The following is a 16,896-nucleotide window of genomic DNA, read 5'->3' as shown; positions in this document are numbered from 1 at the left end:
TGACACCCAGCATACGACTGACTAGTACTAACAGGTATCCTTACATACGTGTGCATTTTCTCTAACAAGGCTGCAAACTGCTCGTAGCTGAGGACACTGGGGGTGTCCTGTACCCCTCCCAAGAATTATGCTTTTAATTGCATAAAATCAAATCTATAGGATTACAAAGGAAATCAATTATAGTAAAGCCCAGAGAATCTGTATTTTTTTCCCCATTCCTGCTCATGGACTCCCTGAAGAAGCCAAGTGTTTGGCTGAGAGTGAAGGAGGGTTCCTGGGGCGGTTGGACCACTTCGGACAAGATCACTCGCCAGAGGGAGGATTCCTTTTCAACCCACGCTATTCTAGAGAGACTGTGAAGCCCCTCATTTCTCACGGCCTCCAGTTCGTTAACTCCTCAACCCTTCCCTGTTAGGAGGTACCGCAGATAATGTGACAAAAATCAAAGTCCGTTCCATATCAATACAGTAATAGTAACACTCATGGCAATACACACCTACAGACAAATCCATCTTACTGGCTGGGCTGTCCTCAGCTTGACTCTGAAAAAGGAAAAAGAAATGAGAATGGATCATGCTGCATGTGCAGACAGCCTCTGGAAAAGAGGAGGCAGCATTCTTCACCAAAGAGCCAGCCCTCAGCACAGGTGTGCAGAAGGGCATTCAAGGACACTCCCGGAATCCCACTTTAATGAAGGATGAAGAGTGTGCCAAATGAAGCCTTTTCAACCCAGCCTCAATATAAACGAACAGGACTCCTGTCAGTTCCTTCGGATAAATGGAGTTCAATTTTCACATACAAAGAGACCACAAAGTTCAACAGGCAGAGAAGAAGAGTTAAATAAACAGTGTTGGGGAGAAACAAGCCACTATCTTCAAGCACCAGGAGGCCTGTGATTAAATTCTAGGCCGAGCCGCCAGGCCATGACAGCTCTTTCTTGTGACTTGTCAAGTCACCAAACCCTGAAATGTGCAGCCAAGGGAAGCTGCTCTTCTTCTGGCACTGAGGGACAAAACACCCCCAACAAGACAAAAGTATGTTAAGAAAAACCCCAAGGACCCCCACCCTCTTATCTTTCACTCATAACCTGGTTTACTTCTTAAAGTAACAAGGGCAAATCTAGTATTATAATGGTCAGGAATCTTTTCGATTTTGAAACCTGGGAAATGACAACTAACTTAAAAGCCAAAGACGGGAGAGATGATTGAGCTCAAGAGGGCTGGGAAAAGACCAGTATGACAAGAGAAGAGACAGTGACTGCAGAACATCAACCACGACAACAGTTCTATCATTTCTCACACGTCCAGCTGGAAGGGCATCAGCTGAACACTAATCCTGTGCCTCCCCACAAAAGGTGGCAAGACATTCCGTGGGAACCTCAGGGGAATGAAAGTTAGAAGCAGCCGTAGCTGGGGGCGGGGAAGGAATTAAACTTACCAGCAATCCCATATTTGAAAACTGCTTGGCAAGAGGATTCATCCAGGAATCACTGTTTCCGCCTTTTAGTGAACACTACAAAATACACATAAAACACACAATGTCAGAACAAAAAAAGAAATCTTTCTTTTCCTCATTAAAATGAAGAACTCAAATGGTACTTGTCTGAACCTTACTACTACTCTTTGGAGCTGGGGATGGTGTGATCTACGTGTAGCTTTCAGCCCTATTTGGCTTATTTAGACAGCACAAAGCTGAATGACTTCCCAAACAGCCAGTTACATGTGGTGTGGGATTTGAAATCGATTAAATTGCAAGAAGCAGATATCAAGTTTTTGAAAACAGCATTTTTAGCTCAGCATTCTCCTGTTCCCTGAGGTATATTCTCTCTAATTCAAGCTTGCCTGAGTTGGGAGAAAGGAGAACAGGACAGCTGACAGCAGACATGATTTAAAAAGGAACTACAGGGAGTACAGGGAGAAGCTCACTGACACTGGCTATTGCCACAGGCCTGACAGTGCAATGGAGAGCGTATGGACTTGTCAGGAAGACCCGAGTTCAAACTCTGGCCGAGGCACGGAAAACAATGCAGTGAGCTCCTTGCCACAAACTCCTCCTCACAGATCTGGAAACTGTACTTCATCCAGTTTTGATGGGGAAAGCCCCAAGTCCCAGACAGTGCTTGGTCTAGTGCGGCCAGGCTCAAGGAGACAGAGGGACATCTGCACACACTGGTGACAGGGTTTGGCCAGGAGTAACTGCCCACAGAGCAAGCCAGTCCCCAACAAGAGGCACGGGTCTCAAACCCATGCCAGGCCATCACAGCAGGGGCAGGCGCCAACTGGCATCTCCGCTGCCCACTACCCAGTCCCAAGGCAGAGTGAGAAGGGTGCTGGCACTGCTGGGTAGGGAGGCCCTGGGCAGTTTATTGAGAAAGGAGACGTTCAGAAGCTGCTGCCACCACCACCACCAACAGCAGCGGCATCAATGTGGCTTAGACCCCAAGCTCAGAGCAGGCAGGGTCTCACTTCCAGCCTCTAGCCCAGGCTGCAGGGCAATAACCAGAGTGAGAATTCCTAGACTGAAGGGGAGCCTACAGCTCTGCTGCTCTGAACCCCCAGGGTTTCCCTGCCGGCTGACAGGGGCCAAGTCCAACAGCATCCATTCTGCAGGGCGATCAGACTCTGCCCTGGTCAGACCACTCTGGGAGCACTGAGAGCTTACAGGTCCCCAGCCTGAGCTGTCCCTGAGATCCTGAAACAACCTGACGTTCAATACCCCAAGAAAGCGCCAGCGGGACCAGGCCAGACTCCCCCTTTGGGGGAAAAGCCCTAATGGGCTTTTATAACCGTGCAGGGAAGCTCCAGACACAAGCCCAGAAAGAGAGAATGACTCCAGAATGTCTATAAGCAAAGCCTCAGAGAAAAACACAGCCCAGGCACAAACTCAACCAGAATTCCTGGAGGAGATGAAGGAAGAGTTTTTATAACTGGAATGAGAGCACTTGAGAAAGAATATGGAAAAGAAATGAGAGCTGTGTAAGAAAGAACTGGAAAGGGAATTAACAGACAGCTTGGCACGAAGGGTAGAAGACTTGGCAACACACTCCCTGAAAATGAGAATGGACCAAATAGAAGCCACTGACTCCATGAGGCAATAAGAAATATTGAAATAAAATCAAAAGGCTGAAAAAATATAAGAAAATGTATCTTATAGCAAAAACAACTGACTTAGAAAACAGATTAAGGAGAAAAAAAATTAAAAACAACTGGACTATCTGAACACCATGACCAAAAACAAGTCTGTTCCAAGAAATCTTAAAAGAAAATTGCCTAGATTTCTTAGAACCAAAGGATAAAGTAGAAAAAAAGAATCTACCAGTCACCTTCTCCCCCCAAAAAAATACAATATGAAAACTCCCAAGAACCCCACTGCCAAAAATCCAGGACTTCTAGCTCAAAGAAAAATTAATGCAAACAGCCAGAAAGAAGGAATTCGAGTAAAAAGGAGCCACAGAAAGGATCACACATCATTTAGTAGCCACCACTATAAAGAAAAGGAGAACTTGGAATATAATGTTCCAAAAGGCAAAAGAGATGGATTTACAGTCAAGAATGACTTAGCCAGCAAAACTGAGTATAATGTTGGAGGGGAAAAGACAGACAGACCTTTAGTAAAATAGAGGACTTCTAAGCATTCTTGATGGAAAGACCAGAGTTATGGACAAGACTCTGAAGTTTAAATACAGGAGTCAAGAGAAACATAAAAAAGGTGAACATGGGGGCAGCTAGGTGGTGCAGTGGTTAGAGTTCCAGCCTTGGAGTCAGGAGGACCTGAGTTCAAATCTGGTCTCAGACACTTGACACTTACTAGCTGTGTGGCCCTGGGCAAGTCACTTAACCTCACTGCCTCACCAAAAAGGAAAAAAAAAAGTGAACACGAATTAACAATGATAAAGGCCTAAACAAGGATAAACTGTTTACATTAAAAAATGTAAGGGGAGGACACATGTGTCCCTCTGAACTCTGTCAACAAAGTTCACAGAGGGAGTCTAGTTAGATTAAGGCCTAGGAGTGTTCTACTATGTCTTGAAGATGAACAAAAGAATGGAAAAAGAGGAGAAGAGGAATACATGGGAGAGGAGGAAATAAAGGAAGGTTAGGAAAATTATCTTACATCATCATATGCACACGGAGACATCTACAGAAAGGAGGTGGTTTTGGAAAGAAGGGGACTGACACGTGAACCTCAACTCCCATCCAACCTGGTCAAAAGGAGGAGGAACACAAGCACACGTGCTGAGAGCTGGGCACAGAAACACATTTCACTCAACAGTGAAACAAAGAAAGGGGAAAAGGAGGGAGGGAGAACCAGAAGGAGCACTGGTTAGAGGAAATAGCAGTTCTAAGCAGCGTGCAGAGGTATCTATAGCTCTCTGAGGTGGCAAGGAATGGAGTCTGAGGGGGGACTCCTACACTGGGGAGTGAATGAGCCAGCTATGGCTTACCAATTGTGACGAAATACTAACTGTCAGGAAGAATTCTTCTCAGCACAATGACCAAGCAGGATTCCAGAGGACTAATGATGAAATAGGCTACCTACCCCGACACACAAATGAAGGACTGAGAACGCAGAATGAGACAAGCATGTTTTTGGACGAGGCCAACGTGGAAATTTGTTTTGATTGACTATGAACATGTGTGGCAAGTTTTGTTTTTCATGGGGTGGCTCTAATCCTAGGAGATGAGGAAAATATGATAAACAGGATTGGAGTTGAGGGTATCTCAGAAAACGCAAGCATTTGCCTGACATCAGATATCAGCTTCTGGATCATGGCAGGTTATAGACACGCCATCGACAGGGAAATGCTCTGTCTTGCTGTCGTAGTTGCCTTACAATTCTGCTGATCAATTTTGAAACCACTCCTTTATTTGTGGCAGACTGGTGCCTCAACTCTCTTTCTAAATCTTTGGCAAAGTTAACTTTCAGTTCAATGCCTCTGTCTTTATTTACTAAATGATGACCTTACTGTTTAGGTAAGCACGGCAGAGCAAACATAGGGGTGGAGTGCAAGAGTGAGAAGGTAGATTTTGGCTGATTAAAACAAAAAAAATTTTTTAAAGAAAAATAAAAATTGGGAACTCTGATCAATACAATAATCCCCGAGGACTTGTGATGAAACATGGTGCCCGCTCCCTGACAGAAAGGTGGCGGACTCAGTATGCAGCCCGAGACATATTTTAAAGACACTGTCAATGAACACCTGTGTTTTGCTTGACTATACGGGCTTATGACAAAGGTTTTGTTTTTCTTGCTTTCTCAATGTGGTGAAAGGAAGTGGAAGGAAGAAAGGGCTCATCTCTGAAATTAAACTAAAATTAATTTAAAAAAAAATCTGCCTCAGACACTTTCTTGTTATATACACAGGGCAAGCCATTTGGCCTCTCTGCCTGTCTTCTTATCCGTCAATAGATCCACCACCTCGTGACAGGGGTCCGATCTACCAAAAACTCTGCTCTAAATTTAGAGTTGGCTGCTGACTGTGGGAGGCTGGGGCACCAATCCCTGCCCCATGAACTGAATGGAGCGTCCAGAAGGTCCCCAAGAGCAGGATCCATTCCCCACTGTTGAGAGGCCGGCTCTGGGAGCTGCACATCTGTGCGCAGCGGGCCAGGCGCCTCCTTGGCAGGGACACCCCTTGGAGCACGTGCCCCCGGCCTCCCAGAGGCTGCTTCCTGGCCAGGCTCCTGGGAGAGTCTAGGATCAAGACAAGGCTATTCTTATTTATATGATGACAACTCAAATTCAGGCATGAGTTCTGTTAAAAACACGGCCTCCTGTCCTCTGCTGCCTTTTAGGCTATTAGTGTAGCAGGGTCACAGGGTCCCGAGATTTTAGCTGGGAGAAGCCTTGGGTTCACATAGCCCAGCTAGTGGCCAGAGAGGAGCCGGCCTTCCTGGTCTTGATCCTCTGGTCACACACACGGGCTTGAAGTCAGCTCTTTGGTGTTTAGAGTCACACTCGTCAGCCCCACCTTGGAGGATCCCGAGCTTCCTTGAGAGCCCAGCTCAAGCACCTTCTCTCTCAACAGGAAGCCTCTTCCCGTCTCCCAAGCTGTTGGGATCCTCCTCCCAATAACTCGGCAGACGCTTTGTGTGTAACTTTCTACGTACGTGTTCTCCTCAAGAGATGGGAAACTCCACAATGGCAGAATGTTTCATGTCTGTCTCTTTCTTTCTGGCCCACTGGCTGGCACACAGTAGGTGCTTTCAAAATGTTTATCGAATGGACAGATTGCTCTTCTTTGCAGTCAGCAGGCAAGCAGAGAAACAGCACATCTGTCGGCCAGAAAGTCCTCTAGCGCCACACTCTCTTGGGCAGGATCAAAGACAAGGGGGCACAATATGAGCCCAGGGCAATGACTAGGGTCAGGTAGGGTACCTGAACCTTTCTGAGCTGACGCTTGATTAACCAATGCTTGTTGATGAATAAATTAACTCAGAAAAGCTAAATAAGAGGCCACCTGCTCCCATTCTTGTTAATACCAAACGATGTTGCTTATGCGTTTTATAAAGAACAAAGCCTAGAAGGAGAGCAACTGGGCGTTTACGTCAGCAATGGGAATCAGTTCTGCTGCTGTAGATGGACGTAACACACCACCTCTACATGAAGACAGTCAGGAGATGGCTAGCTTTTCTAGCGCGTCAAGCTCCTTTACTCCTGTCTCCCTCTGACGTCTCATTGTGTGGGCAGGTGGGTGGGTAGAGGGGACGTGGGTTCTCAGAACTGGCCCCAGACCTCTCCTCCTTTCTTTGTGGGGGCAGACCACCACGAGGGTGGACCAGAGCTTACAGTCTCATGCCTTTTTTGTGTGTTTCTAGTTCTCCTGAATGTTTCTCCCTTCTTTTTTATTCTTTGTCAAAAGTAAAGGCCATCTCCCTGGAAGGCCAAAGGAGAGGGACACACTGGGGGAATGTAGGTTAGGTGAAGACGAGACACCAATACAAGTTTATTTTTCTTAAAGTTATGCCCTAAGAATGCAGATTCTGCCCTGCCCTTCCTAAGATGAAAGGCATTCTATGTGGTGCTGGCGATGGAGCCAGCTAGCTCAGCTTGGAAAAGTGCTTGACACCAGCCTGCCTGGCCACAGGATGATCAGTTTTTTGCCCCATGCACTCTCAAAGACCAACTACAGTGGCCAGAGGAACAATAACTGATGTTGTGGAGAGAGAGTCGGCGAGACAGAATTACAGATCCTCCACAGAAAAGATGATGTTAGCTCTCTAGTAGAGGCGCCAGAATATCATCAACAGGACTCTTGACGCACCCCCCCATATTTGGCAGCACCTCATTCTAAAAGGTGAACTTCAGTTTGAAGGGGAAATATCTTTTTTTTTTTTAAAAGGCAATTGGGGTTAAGTGACTTGCCCAGGGTCACACAGCTAGTAAGTGTCAAGTGTTTGGTCTGAGGCCGGATTTGAACTCAGGTCCTCCTGACTTCAGGGCCCGTGCTGTATCCACTGCACCCTCTAGCTGCACCCCCGATGGGGAAATAGCTTTCACCCTGCTTCCTCATTAATCATATCTTCAACCACTGAAGTCACCATCGCCTTTCTTCAGTGGTCACTTACTTGTCGAAGCACACTGAGGGGAGCTAATACACTGCGAGACCCATCTCCCCTCTTTGTAAATCCTCTATATGCTTCACCCAATAGTCACACACTTGGAGTCAAGAACTTGGGTTGGCTTCCTAGATCGCTCTTCACTCAAGGCCTTTTCATGGCTAAAATGAGGGAGCAGAATAGAGGGTTTCTAAGATCTTTTCCGTTTTAAATCCTATGATCCTATCACTTCTACGTATGTTAACGGCTTCCGATAAGAACCTAAAATAAGAAACGAGAGGGGCTTGAGTTTCAGCAAACCCTTCCTTTATGCTTTGGCGCTCCTTATACATGATCAAGAATGCCTTTATCCACCCTCCAAACACGGAGCAGTCAGTTAAGGTCAGAAGAACAGTGGGTCAGAAGATGACAGCAGTAGGAAAAGGATAAATAAAATTAAGACTTTTATGCCACCGAATGCTCTTAAAATCTCTATCATGGGCCACCCAAGGCTAACTGGCCAGCTTGCTGCAATGAATTCTTTGGCCAAAGGAAAAGAACCCAATCTACCACCTCCTCTCAGGAACAGAGTAATAAAATGCCCACTTTCCCAACCCTTCTATAAATGAACCTGGTAGCAGCAGCAGCTTTGGACTCAACCTCCCCCCATCCCTTTTACCTTCATTTGCTGTTTCTTGCCTCCTTGTCCCCAGCCTGCTGAATTATGAGAGGAGCTGCTTCCCTGAGAGCCTGCGGTGTTCCAAACTCCTCCGTCGTCATCTTCTTCCCAGCTGGGATGGCGGGTCCCTGTCACTGGCCCATCGCTCTCCCCCCATCCGTCTTGCATAGATTTGGAGTCTTTAAGGAAGAGAAATAATTCAGCATTCAGCAGTCATGACCAGGGACTAGAGAGACTTCACCACAGAAGCAGAGCCTGTGATTGCTGCTAAGTCCAGCACAATGCGTCACGGTTCCCTTTCCCAGCCGAGCACTACTGCCCTCCTCCTGGAGAGCGAGACTCGCTCACGTTCACTGAGTGCTTGTTCCACAATAGCGCAGTGACACACGTAGCACAGACTGTGTTGCCTTTGTGTGGAAAGATGACGTGTGGGGGAGGGGGAAGCCGCAACCCCCAGCCTGGGCCCTCTGCCTACTCCTTGACTATGTATACCACAAGTGCCTCGGGTTCTTTCTGGGCAACAGTCTAGGTACCACAAACCTGGGATACCACAGACACCTTCATCTGAAATGAAATGGAGGAGAAAAGATGGCCAAGAAATACTGACAACAGGAGAAGAAAAGAGAATGTGCAGGGCAGTGACGCAAAGTGGATCTCTGAAAATTATTAGAGGTGAATGAGACTTTGGCAGAGAAAGTGAGGCAACAATGATTTGGGGCAGGGCAGGGGGACAAAGAGGGGGAAAAGCAAGAGGGGAAAAGGTGAGAAGCACGTGGGAATCTGCTCAAGAGGTAGAGTCTTCTATTAAAATTCAGCTTTCCGTTCTCAGCACTTACGGTAGGAAACAGGACATCAATGCTTGAGTCAGTGCTAACCTCCCACAGTCAGAGGTCTTCAACAGCTTTTAGATTAAAGCTAAATTGTTTAATAATTCAAGGTATTTTAGGATAGTCTGAAGTTCTATTTGGGAAAAAATTACATTAATGCAAACCAAGTCTGCTTCCAAATTTCTACTTCCTAAAATCACAGGGTACGTGAAGGGGGGGGAGGAGGGGGAAGATAAATTTAAATCATTTAAATCTTGTTATTCCAGAAATGCAGCACTTTTGGCCTGCTCCCAATTCCATTATAGCCCACTGCTGCTTCTAGGAGACTTAACAGCTATGATGATGCCCACTAAGGACCATCCAGATGTGCCAGGCTGATTCCAATATGATGGGCTCCGTGGCATCCCAAAGCACACCCTGACTGAAGCAGCCCTCTCTTACAAGTTCCTTCAGTGCTGTTGGTACCCTTCTGACACAGTGGAAGACTCTGGCATCAGTAAAGAGCCCAGAAAGTGCTCCCCCTCCCCCAACCCCACCACTGACAGAAGTAATAGGACAAATAATGAGGAAACATTCTCCCTTTGACTAAAAGCTGCTCTCACAGTCCCTAGGACTGACTTTTAGGTATATGAGATTAAGTACTAATGTATATATGACTGAGATTGAGTAGGAAATGTGTGGACAATGCTTCATTGTGCATTCAGAGAATGGCTAGCATTCTCATTCAAAGATTTGGAGGAAAACACCGTTACTAAGAACTAGTTTAGTAAAAGCAGTCACTTAAGAAAAGTCTTTATCTGTCTGTACATATGTACTCAGTCTAGAGGGCAAAGGGATATAAAGCAAGTCATCTGAAGTCTAGTTGAAGAAACAACAGGAATTTTGTTCTGAAAGGTGAAGATATGGATTCGGGGTGGGGGCACAGAGCTGAAGGGCTGTGATTATGGAGGAAGAGCTAGCCTGGTTCTGCCTGTCCCTACAGGGCAGAGCTAGGCCTAAGGGGGAGAGGTCACTGGGAGGAAGAACACTCCTCAACAAGAGGGAGATCTTTCAGCGATCCCTACTCTTCAAACCTAAGGGGCTATCTGTGTCAAGGTAGGAGGAGGCAGGAGAGAGGGCGTGCCTGCTTCATGGAAGGGTTGGACTACAGAACCTCCAAGGTCGCAAGACCATGGAAGATCCTCTTTACCTCAAAGACTCCAAAATTGAAAAAAAAATTTTGTCCAGAGAATTACTAAACGGTATACTAACTTGTTTTATGGGGCCTAAAACCTCAAACATGCCATTTTTAGCCTGGGGCAAAGGCCTGGGTTGAGCCCACACACAAATCTGGCTAAGTGTGCTATTACAAGCACTCTGGAGGAGACATTAATGATCCACATGGGTATCCTTATCTGGGAAAACATTTCTCTGAGTCTGAAGTAGGGTCAAGACGATGTCACGGAAGAAGGGAGATCCTAGGTTTGGGATAGTTCTATACAACTGAGCCAGACGACACCCTGTCTTCCAACATCTAAAATGTTTCATTTGAACTTGGCCATCTGTTGGCATACTGGCATCTCTCCCACAGAAACTCAACTCTGATTTTATCAGCAAAGTTAAAGGGAAAATAGAATTTTCATGAAATGAATGTACTTAATGAGCACTTTATATGGAACACTGTACAAAGTGAAAGACTGACCCTTCAAAACTAAGTAAGTCCACTTACTTCTAGACATCATAACCTACTTAATTTTTAAGCTTTGTCTCTCTGGCAGGACTAAGCCTTTCCGGTTCAGGCAAGATCATATGCCTAATTATCATGTCATCTGAATTCTGTAAGGGAAATTAACAAAACAAACAGATGTTCACTGCCACAGCATTCTCCAAGACTCGTGAAAGTCTTCTCTAGGAGATTTACTGACATCAGAAAACCAAGAGACAACACAATAAAATTGCTTTTTAGAAGAGAACAGACACATGGGAAGAGTCTGGACAAGCTGAAAACAACTGAAAATGGACCTTGGAAACAATCTATCCAATTTAACCACAGTTTCTAAAATCTGGCCTGTTGTGAGCGGGTAGAATCCCTGCGCGAGCATCTGCCTGGTCCCAAGATGACTGGATTCCTTTGCCAATATCCCCAACAAGGAGCCATTTGCTTGAACAGCTCACCCCTCAAGGACTCCCATCCTGCTTCTGAATTATTCTTAATTTGAAGGCAGTTTTCCTTAACAACACTAATAATATATCTGCTTCTCTGAAAAACAGAGCACCTGCTCCTAAAATCCACCCTCTGTGGAAAGAGAGAGGGAAGGAGGCAGAAAAAAGCAAAGGTGGAGGAAGGAGAAAGAGACAGAAAGGGGTGAAGGAGATAGGGAGAGATGGAGGGAGTCAGACTCAGAGGGCAAGGAGAGGAAAGAGAGGGAAGACAGCAAAGATTCTCTCTTGGAAGTAATTATTGCTCTGTGTGTGGATGTTTGAAATGCAAACACACGGAAGAATCAGGGAAGAGAAGAGAATATGGCACACCTAAGGAAAAGAGACCGTCTCTTAGTACTCTCCATCAGACTGAGATGATCAGTACAATGTTCAGAATAACCCATTATTACTTCTCATGATGTCAGCCAGGTACTGCAAGCTGAAAGCTCTAACCCTCTGAGGATTTTACATCACACATCTTGTGGCCCAGAACAGCCACAACTCACATTTATGCCCTTTTCTCACTCCCAATCTGTGAAGTGAGCAATGCCCACATCATTCCCATTTCTCAGACAAGGAAGCTGAGAGCCCACATAAGGCATGGTGAGTGCTAAGGACTTGTTCATTCCCAGGGCTCGCTCTCTGACCACGAACCCCCAGCTACAGCTGAGCTATTCTCACACTTCTGAGATTCTGGAGCCCGTCTAAGGGCAGCGTGACAACTGAAGCCCCAATGTGGCCCCCAACACACCAGAGGACCACAGGACCCTTCGGGTGCCAAACCAGCCCGTACTCACTGGGTTTCATGGCATTTGGAGCACTGGAGGGGGCGCTTCCCCAGCCTGTAGAGGATGCTCCTGTCTCATCCATGTCACCCCACCCAGGGCTGGCTTCGTTTGGCTCACCCCAAGCTGATGTACCATTATCCGGAGCAGGTGGTGTGCTTTTGCTCCAGACTATAAAGAGAAAGAAAAGGTTTTTTTTAAATTAAACATCATTTACTAAGCAAAATCATTTCTTCCCATCTAACGAAGCACCCCCCCCTTCCCCCCAAAAAGTATGTCTTTGGGTTCTCATGCTCTCATAGAAAAACACTAGACAAACATGGACGCTACAATGTACTATCAGGAAAGGCCGACTCTGTCTTCAGCAAGCCTTTGGCATTTTATTACTAAATTTAAGAGCTGAGTTAATCTCCCCCATGGATTCTATGTGAACTCCTGCAAAAAGGAACACAAGCTGTGAACTCCAAAGTTGGCCCCGGGAACGACCAAGATTCAGTCTCCAAACAGAATGAGAGAAGTGGGAGATGGGGGTGGGGCCGGCTTACTGTCATCCCCATGACCTTGAATGGGCAGGAACCATTCTTCTGATGGCCCGCAAAGTTCCTGAGATGGGACGTTCCATTCGTCCAAACCAGTGCACCCAAAAGACAGGGAGGATGAGCGAGGCTGTGCTCCAGAAGCTCTTGCACACTTAAGATGCCTCCTCTCTCCTGAAGATTCTGACCCTGTTTCTTGTGAACTTTCCTGACACTGAAGGAGAACTGGAGGACGCCCCAGAGGTAAGCAAGCCCAGTGCCCTCACATTTTATAGACAAAGGAAACTGAGGCCCATAGAAGGCTCAATGACCTGCCAGCCAGTGGCAGGGCCATACATGGGCCCCAGATCTTCCTCCCTACCTGGGCTACCCAGTAATCTAAGTTGTGAGAAACAGTCTCAAACCACTGGACAAAGTAGGAGTCAGCAGAGATGGACCACATTTCTTCCTGGGGCTAAATATTTAGAAACACCCATATCAAGGTGGTGATCAAGTTCTCTTAAAAGAGATTTCAAACCATGGCAGCTGGGTCCCTAGGAGAAAGAAATTATGTAAAAAAACCAAAAACCAAAACCAAAACCATTTCAGGAGGGGAAACCTGAGGTGCTAACAATGTATGTAACTGGCTGTTGTTCAGACTCAGATACCGAGTCACAAAATGCAGTTTGAACTTGTGATTTCATTGGTAAAATTTCATTTGTCAAATCCCTACTTAGATACCTATGGTTTTTGTTCTTCAGACTTTTCACATCGACCCGAGTCACCATGAGGACTGAGGAAAATGGGCTCAGACTGACCTGATGATGTTTTGCTCGTCATCGGGGTGGGCAGGCTTTGTTCTCGTGGGGCCTGAGCCCCTTGAGAATTCTTATCCCACAGGTTCACATTCTTGTAGTTGTAACTACTTGGGTCTCCCCAGGCTGAAGTGCCATCATCAATGTCCATCTTCCTGCTAATGGACTGTGGGGAAGGCTCCTCCCAGCCACTGGGCTCCTCATCCTTCGGGGCTGATGGCTGTGGCCCGCTGTTCCAGCTAGGGTTGGGGGGCCGCCCGTTGCCTGGGGGTGGTGCTTGTGGTGGGGCTCCCCAAGAGCCAGAGGCCTCTTGCTGCGGCGGCGGCGGCGGCGGTGGCGGCTGCTGCTGCTGCTGCTGCTGCTGTTTATTCCAGGAGTTGGACTGCCGGGCTGTCTCGTTCGTCCAGGCTGGAGATCTTTTGCAATCGTCCCATCCACTCTTGGAAGCCAAGTTTGCATTTCCACCATTTCCCCAAGTCCCAATTTCATTTTGGCCTCCTTCACCCCAACCGGATGCTGGTTTACTTCCCGAGCCCTCCCAGTTACTGTTCTTTGTCTGATCGACTTCTTCTCCCCATCCGTTCTTCCCTGACGCCCATCCTTGGTTAGACTGGCGTCCTCCCCAGCCCTGATCCTTGCCGGAACTGTCGTTCCACGAGGAAGACGCCTTCTCCTCTGGTCTCGCTCCTCCCCAGCCGGAGGAGCTGTTGTTCTTGTAATCGTTCCAGCCGCCTGTGTTTTTGGGGTCCTTCCATTCTGTAGGGGTTGAGAGCTCACCCCATCCAGACTTTATTTGATTGCTTTGGCTGGGTCCGTCTCCCCAGCCCCCTGAGTTCTTTGTCTGGGTGGCAGAGCTCTCCCACCCCTCCGTCCCTTTATCCGACTTCCCCTCGGGCCTGGGCATCTCTTCGATATCCCAAATCGTATCCTGTTTAATTTGAGTTTGGCCCCAGCCGGTGTTGGACAGCACTCGGGGGTCCAGGTCAGTCCGGCTCAACAGAGTCTGCAGGACCGCCTGGCTGTCGGGATGGTTGGGCCTGTATGACCGGCGTCCAGAATTGTGACTGTCACTGCTTCCTGCTTTGTGGTTACTTCCAGTGCTCTGACCCCCAACCTCACTCCCCGTGGAGCTCGAAGATCTCCCCCAACAAGGAGCCTGGGGGATTGCCTTGGTTTTCAGGGAGGGGGTGGCCCTTCTGATTGTCCCATGCTCCAGTGCTAGAATTTGGTTGGTTTGGACCACTCCATTCTCCAATCTTCAGCTCGTCAGACCCAGTCGGCTGTTTCCATTCTCCCTGAGAGACCCCGGATGTCATTTTGTTCCCTTCACCCCATTTGTTTTCATTCGGGTCCGGCGGGCCAAACGTCCAGGACCCGCCGCCCGAAGACCTGCCGCTGTTGTCCCAAGAGTCGCTTTTTGACCCTGCAGATTTCTGGCCAGAGGTGCCCTTCCAGGCATCCTCTCTCTCCTTCCCATTGTTCCCATTGTTTCCAGAGTTGCTTAGTCCAGAGACGGTGTCAGTTCCAGAAGACCCCCTGCCTGTGCCCCGAGACCCAGCGCTCCCCGGCTGCCTGTCTCCAGTGCTCTGGGGCGGGGCGTCCGCACCCCTGGAGCAGCTCCCCAAGCCCCCCGCAAAGGGCGTCCCCTTGTTCTCGGTGGGGTTTGGCGAGCTTAAGTTCAAGGAGTTAGTGTTTCCGTTTTTTGGTCCATCAGTGTTATGACCTGGAGCCTGTTCTCGGCCAGAGACCACATAGGTTGCCCCTGCGCTGTTCTCCATCTTGGACGCCTGGCCGGACGTGCCCGCCTGCGCGCTGGGGCTGCTGCTCTCGGCCTCCGGGGCTCCCTTCCTACAGCTGTTCTCCTGCACCAGCGCGGGCCAGGCAGACGGGTTGCTATTTGGGTTGAAGTTGCTGAAGCCCGAAGCAGGACCGACCCTCTCCTGACCAGCCACGTTCCTCCAGTTCCCAAGTGCGCTGTTGCTCTCTGCAGCAGAGACGGAAGGTGGAACAGACTTAGCCTTGGGGTCAGACTTCCAGACCCCCAAGATTACATTCGTTCCCAGAACCCCCAGGGGGAGCCTGGCTTCCTTTTCCTTTGTGACTAGTGGTGCTTCCTGGCAGAGGGCTTTTCTCAGAGCCAGGGTTCGAGGCACTGGTGTTCTCGGTGGTGCTCTCGGAAGGAGCCTCAGTGTCTTTGCTGGCAATACAAGGCCACTCTTCCATGTCAGACCCGTCTACAATCACCTTGTCCCAGGTGGGAGTGGGGTTGGCAGCAGCGCCGTTGCTGGAGGAGGCTCCTGGGCCCCAAGTGGAATTTGCATAATTTGAAGCAGCAGCACCTCCAATGGATGAATCTGAAAAACAGATGAGATACTGTTATTCATCCAGTTATTTTCTGAATTTTAATTTATAACCAAGCAAACTAAATCTATTAAATGATGGGAATATCTTACAGACAAAGCCGTGGTCAGAAGAATGGGAGTCAAAGAACGCATAGCTTATGCGGGACTATGTCACTTCAAGAGAGAACTAACAGTGTATCTAGAACATGGTTCTTAGTTTGAACCCAATTTCTTTATTTCCAGAAACTCAGTCCATGACCACCCCCCACCTCCCCACAAGTTTTGCTAAGATCAACCTTTACATCTCTTAACATAAATAAAAATGCAATTATCTTTGTACAAGGTACTATAACAGGTATGGGGGAATGGAGTTTTTGGAATGCACTTAGTAAGTATTTGATAAATACTAGCTAAATCATTCAAACAGATGGATGAAATCTAAATAAAGGTTGTGAGTTTCATGGCTAAATACAATAAAGTCATTTGAAAATTTTTACCTGTTGCTTTATTTAACATTAATAAATTTGTCTCTTCAAGACTTAAGCAAAAAGCTTCATCTTCAGCTCCCTGGTATGATATTCTCTTTTTTTTAAAAAAAAACCCAACCATTATTTATTTTTAAACACTCTTTTCTTTTTAAATTCTGAGTTTCAAATTCTCTCCCTCACTCCTGTACCCTGTACCCTCTCCCAAGCACTAAGGTAAGCGATATAAGTTTTACATGTAAAATCATGAAAAACATCTCCACTTCACCCATATTTTTAAAAAAAGCTAGAAAAATAAAGTGAGAAAATTATACTTCCATTTGTGATCAGAGTTCATCAGTTCTCTCTCGGGAGTAGACAGCAATTTTTCTATCATGAGTCCTTTGGAACTGTCTTGGTTTGCTGTATTTATCTGAGTAGCCAAGACTTTTACAGTCATCATCATTACATCACTGCTGTTACTATGCACAGTGATCTCCCATGTCTTCTCACTTCACTTTACAGCTGGTGTGATATTCTCAAAGACCACTGAGTAACCTCCAAGCATGGAGATGATGGGTTATGCAAGACCACGGGCAGGGACAGATGAAAGCCACTGCCCAATTCTTACTGGCCCTTCCACCAGGTGGCCCATGAGGCTCTATGCCCAGGTCCGGCTGCTGCTACCACCTGAAACATGGGCAGCAGGCCTGGGCTGCTTATTATTCTTATTATTTGTCTGCAGGTGTG

At 47.3% G+C, this 16,896-nt stretch overlaps 1 protein-coding gene across 1 annotated transcript in view; it reads right to left on the bottom strand.

Annotated features, from left to right (window-relative positions):
* TNRC6B (trinucleotide repeat containing adaptor 6B) overlaps positions 1-16,896 on the bottom strand; it is a 225,325-nt gene that overhangs the window by 42,858 nt on the left and 165,571 nt on the right. The window contains 7 exon segments of the mRNA XM_078147524.1: positions 497-542; positions 1,438-1,512; positions 8,218-8,396; positions 12,023-12,181; positions 13,344-14,502; positions 14,504-15,385; positions 15,387-15,694. Of these exon segments, the coding sequence (XP_078003650.1) occupies positions 497-542; positions 1,438-1,512; positions 8,218-8,396; positions 12,023-12,181; positions 13,344-14,502; positions 14,504-15,385; positions 15,387-15,694 (2,808 nt within the window).

Source organism: Phascolarctos cinereus, unplaced genomic scaffold (genome assembly GCF_003287225.1).
Source record: "Phascolarctos cinereus isolate Bilbo 61053 unplaced genomic scaffold, phaCin_HiC Scaffold_1;HRSCAF=81, whole genome shotgun sequence".
NCBI classification, from domain to species: Eukaryota; Metazoa; Chordata; class Mammalia; order Diprotodontia; family Phascolarctidae; genus Phascolarctos; species Phascolarctos cinereus.
Note: the sequence above shows the minus strand (reverse complement) of the source record. Positions and strands in the feature narration are given on the sequence as shown.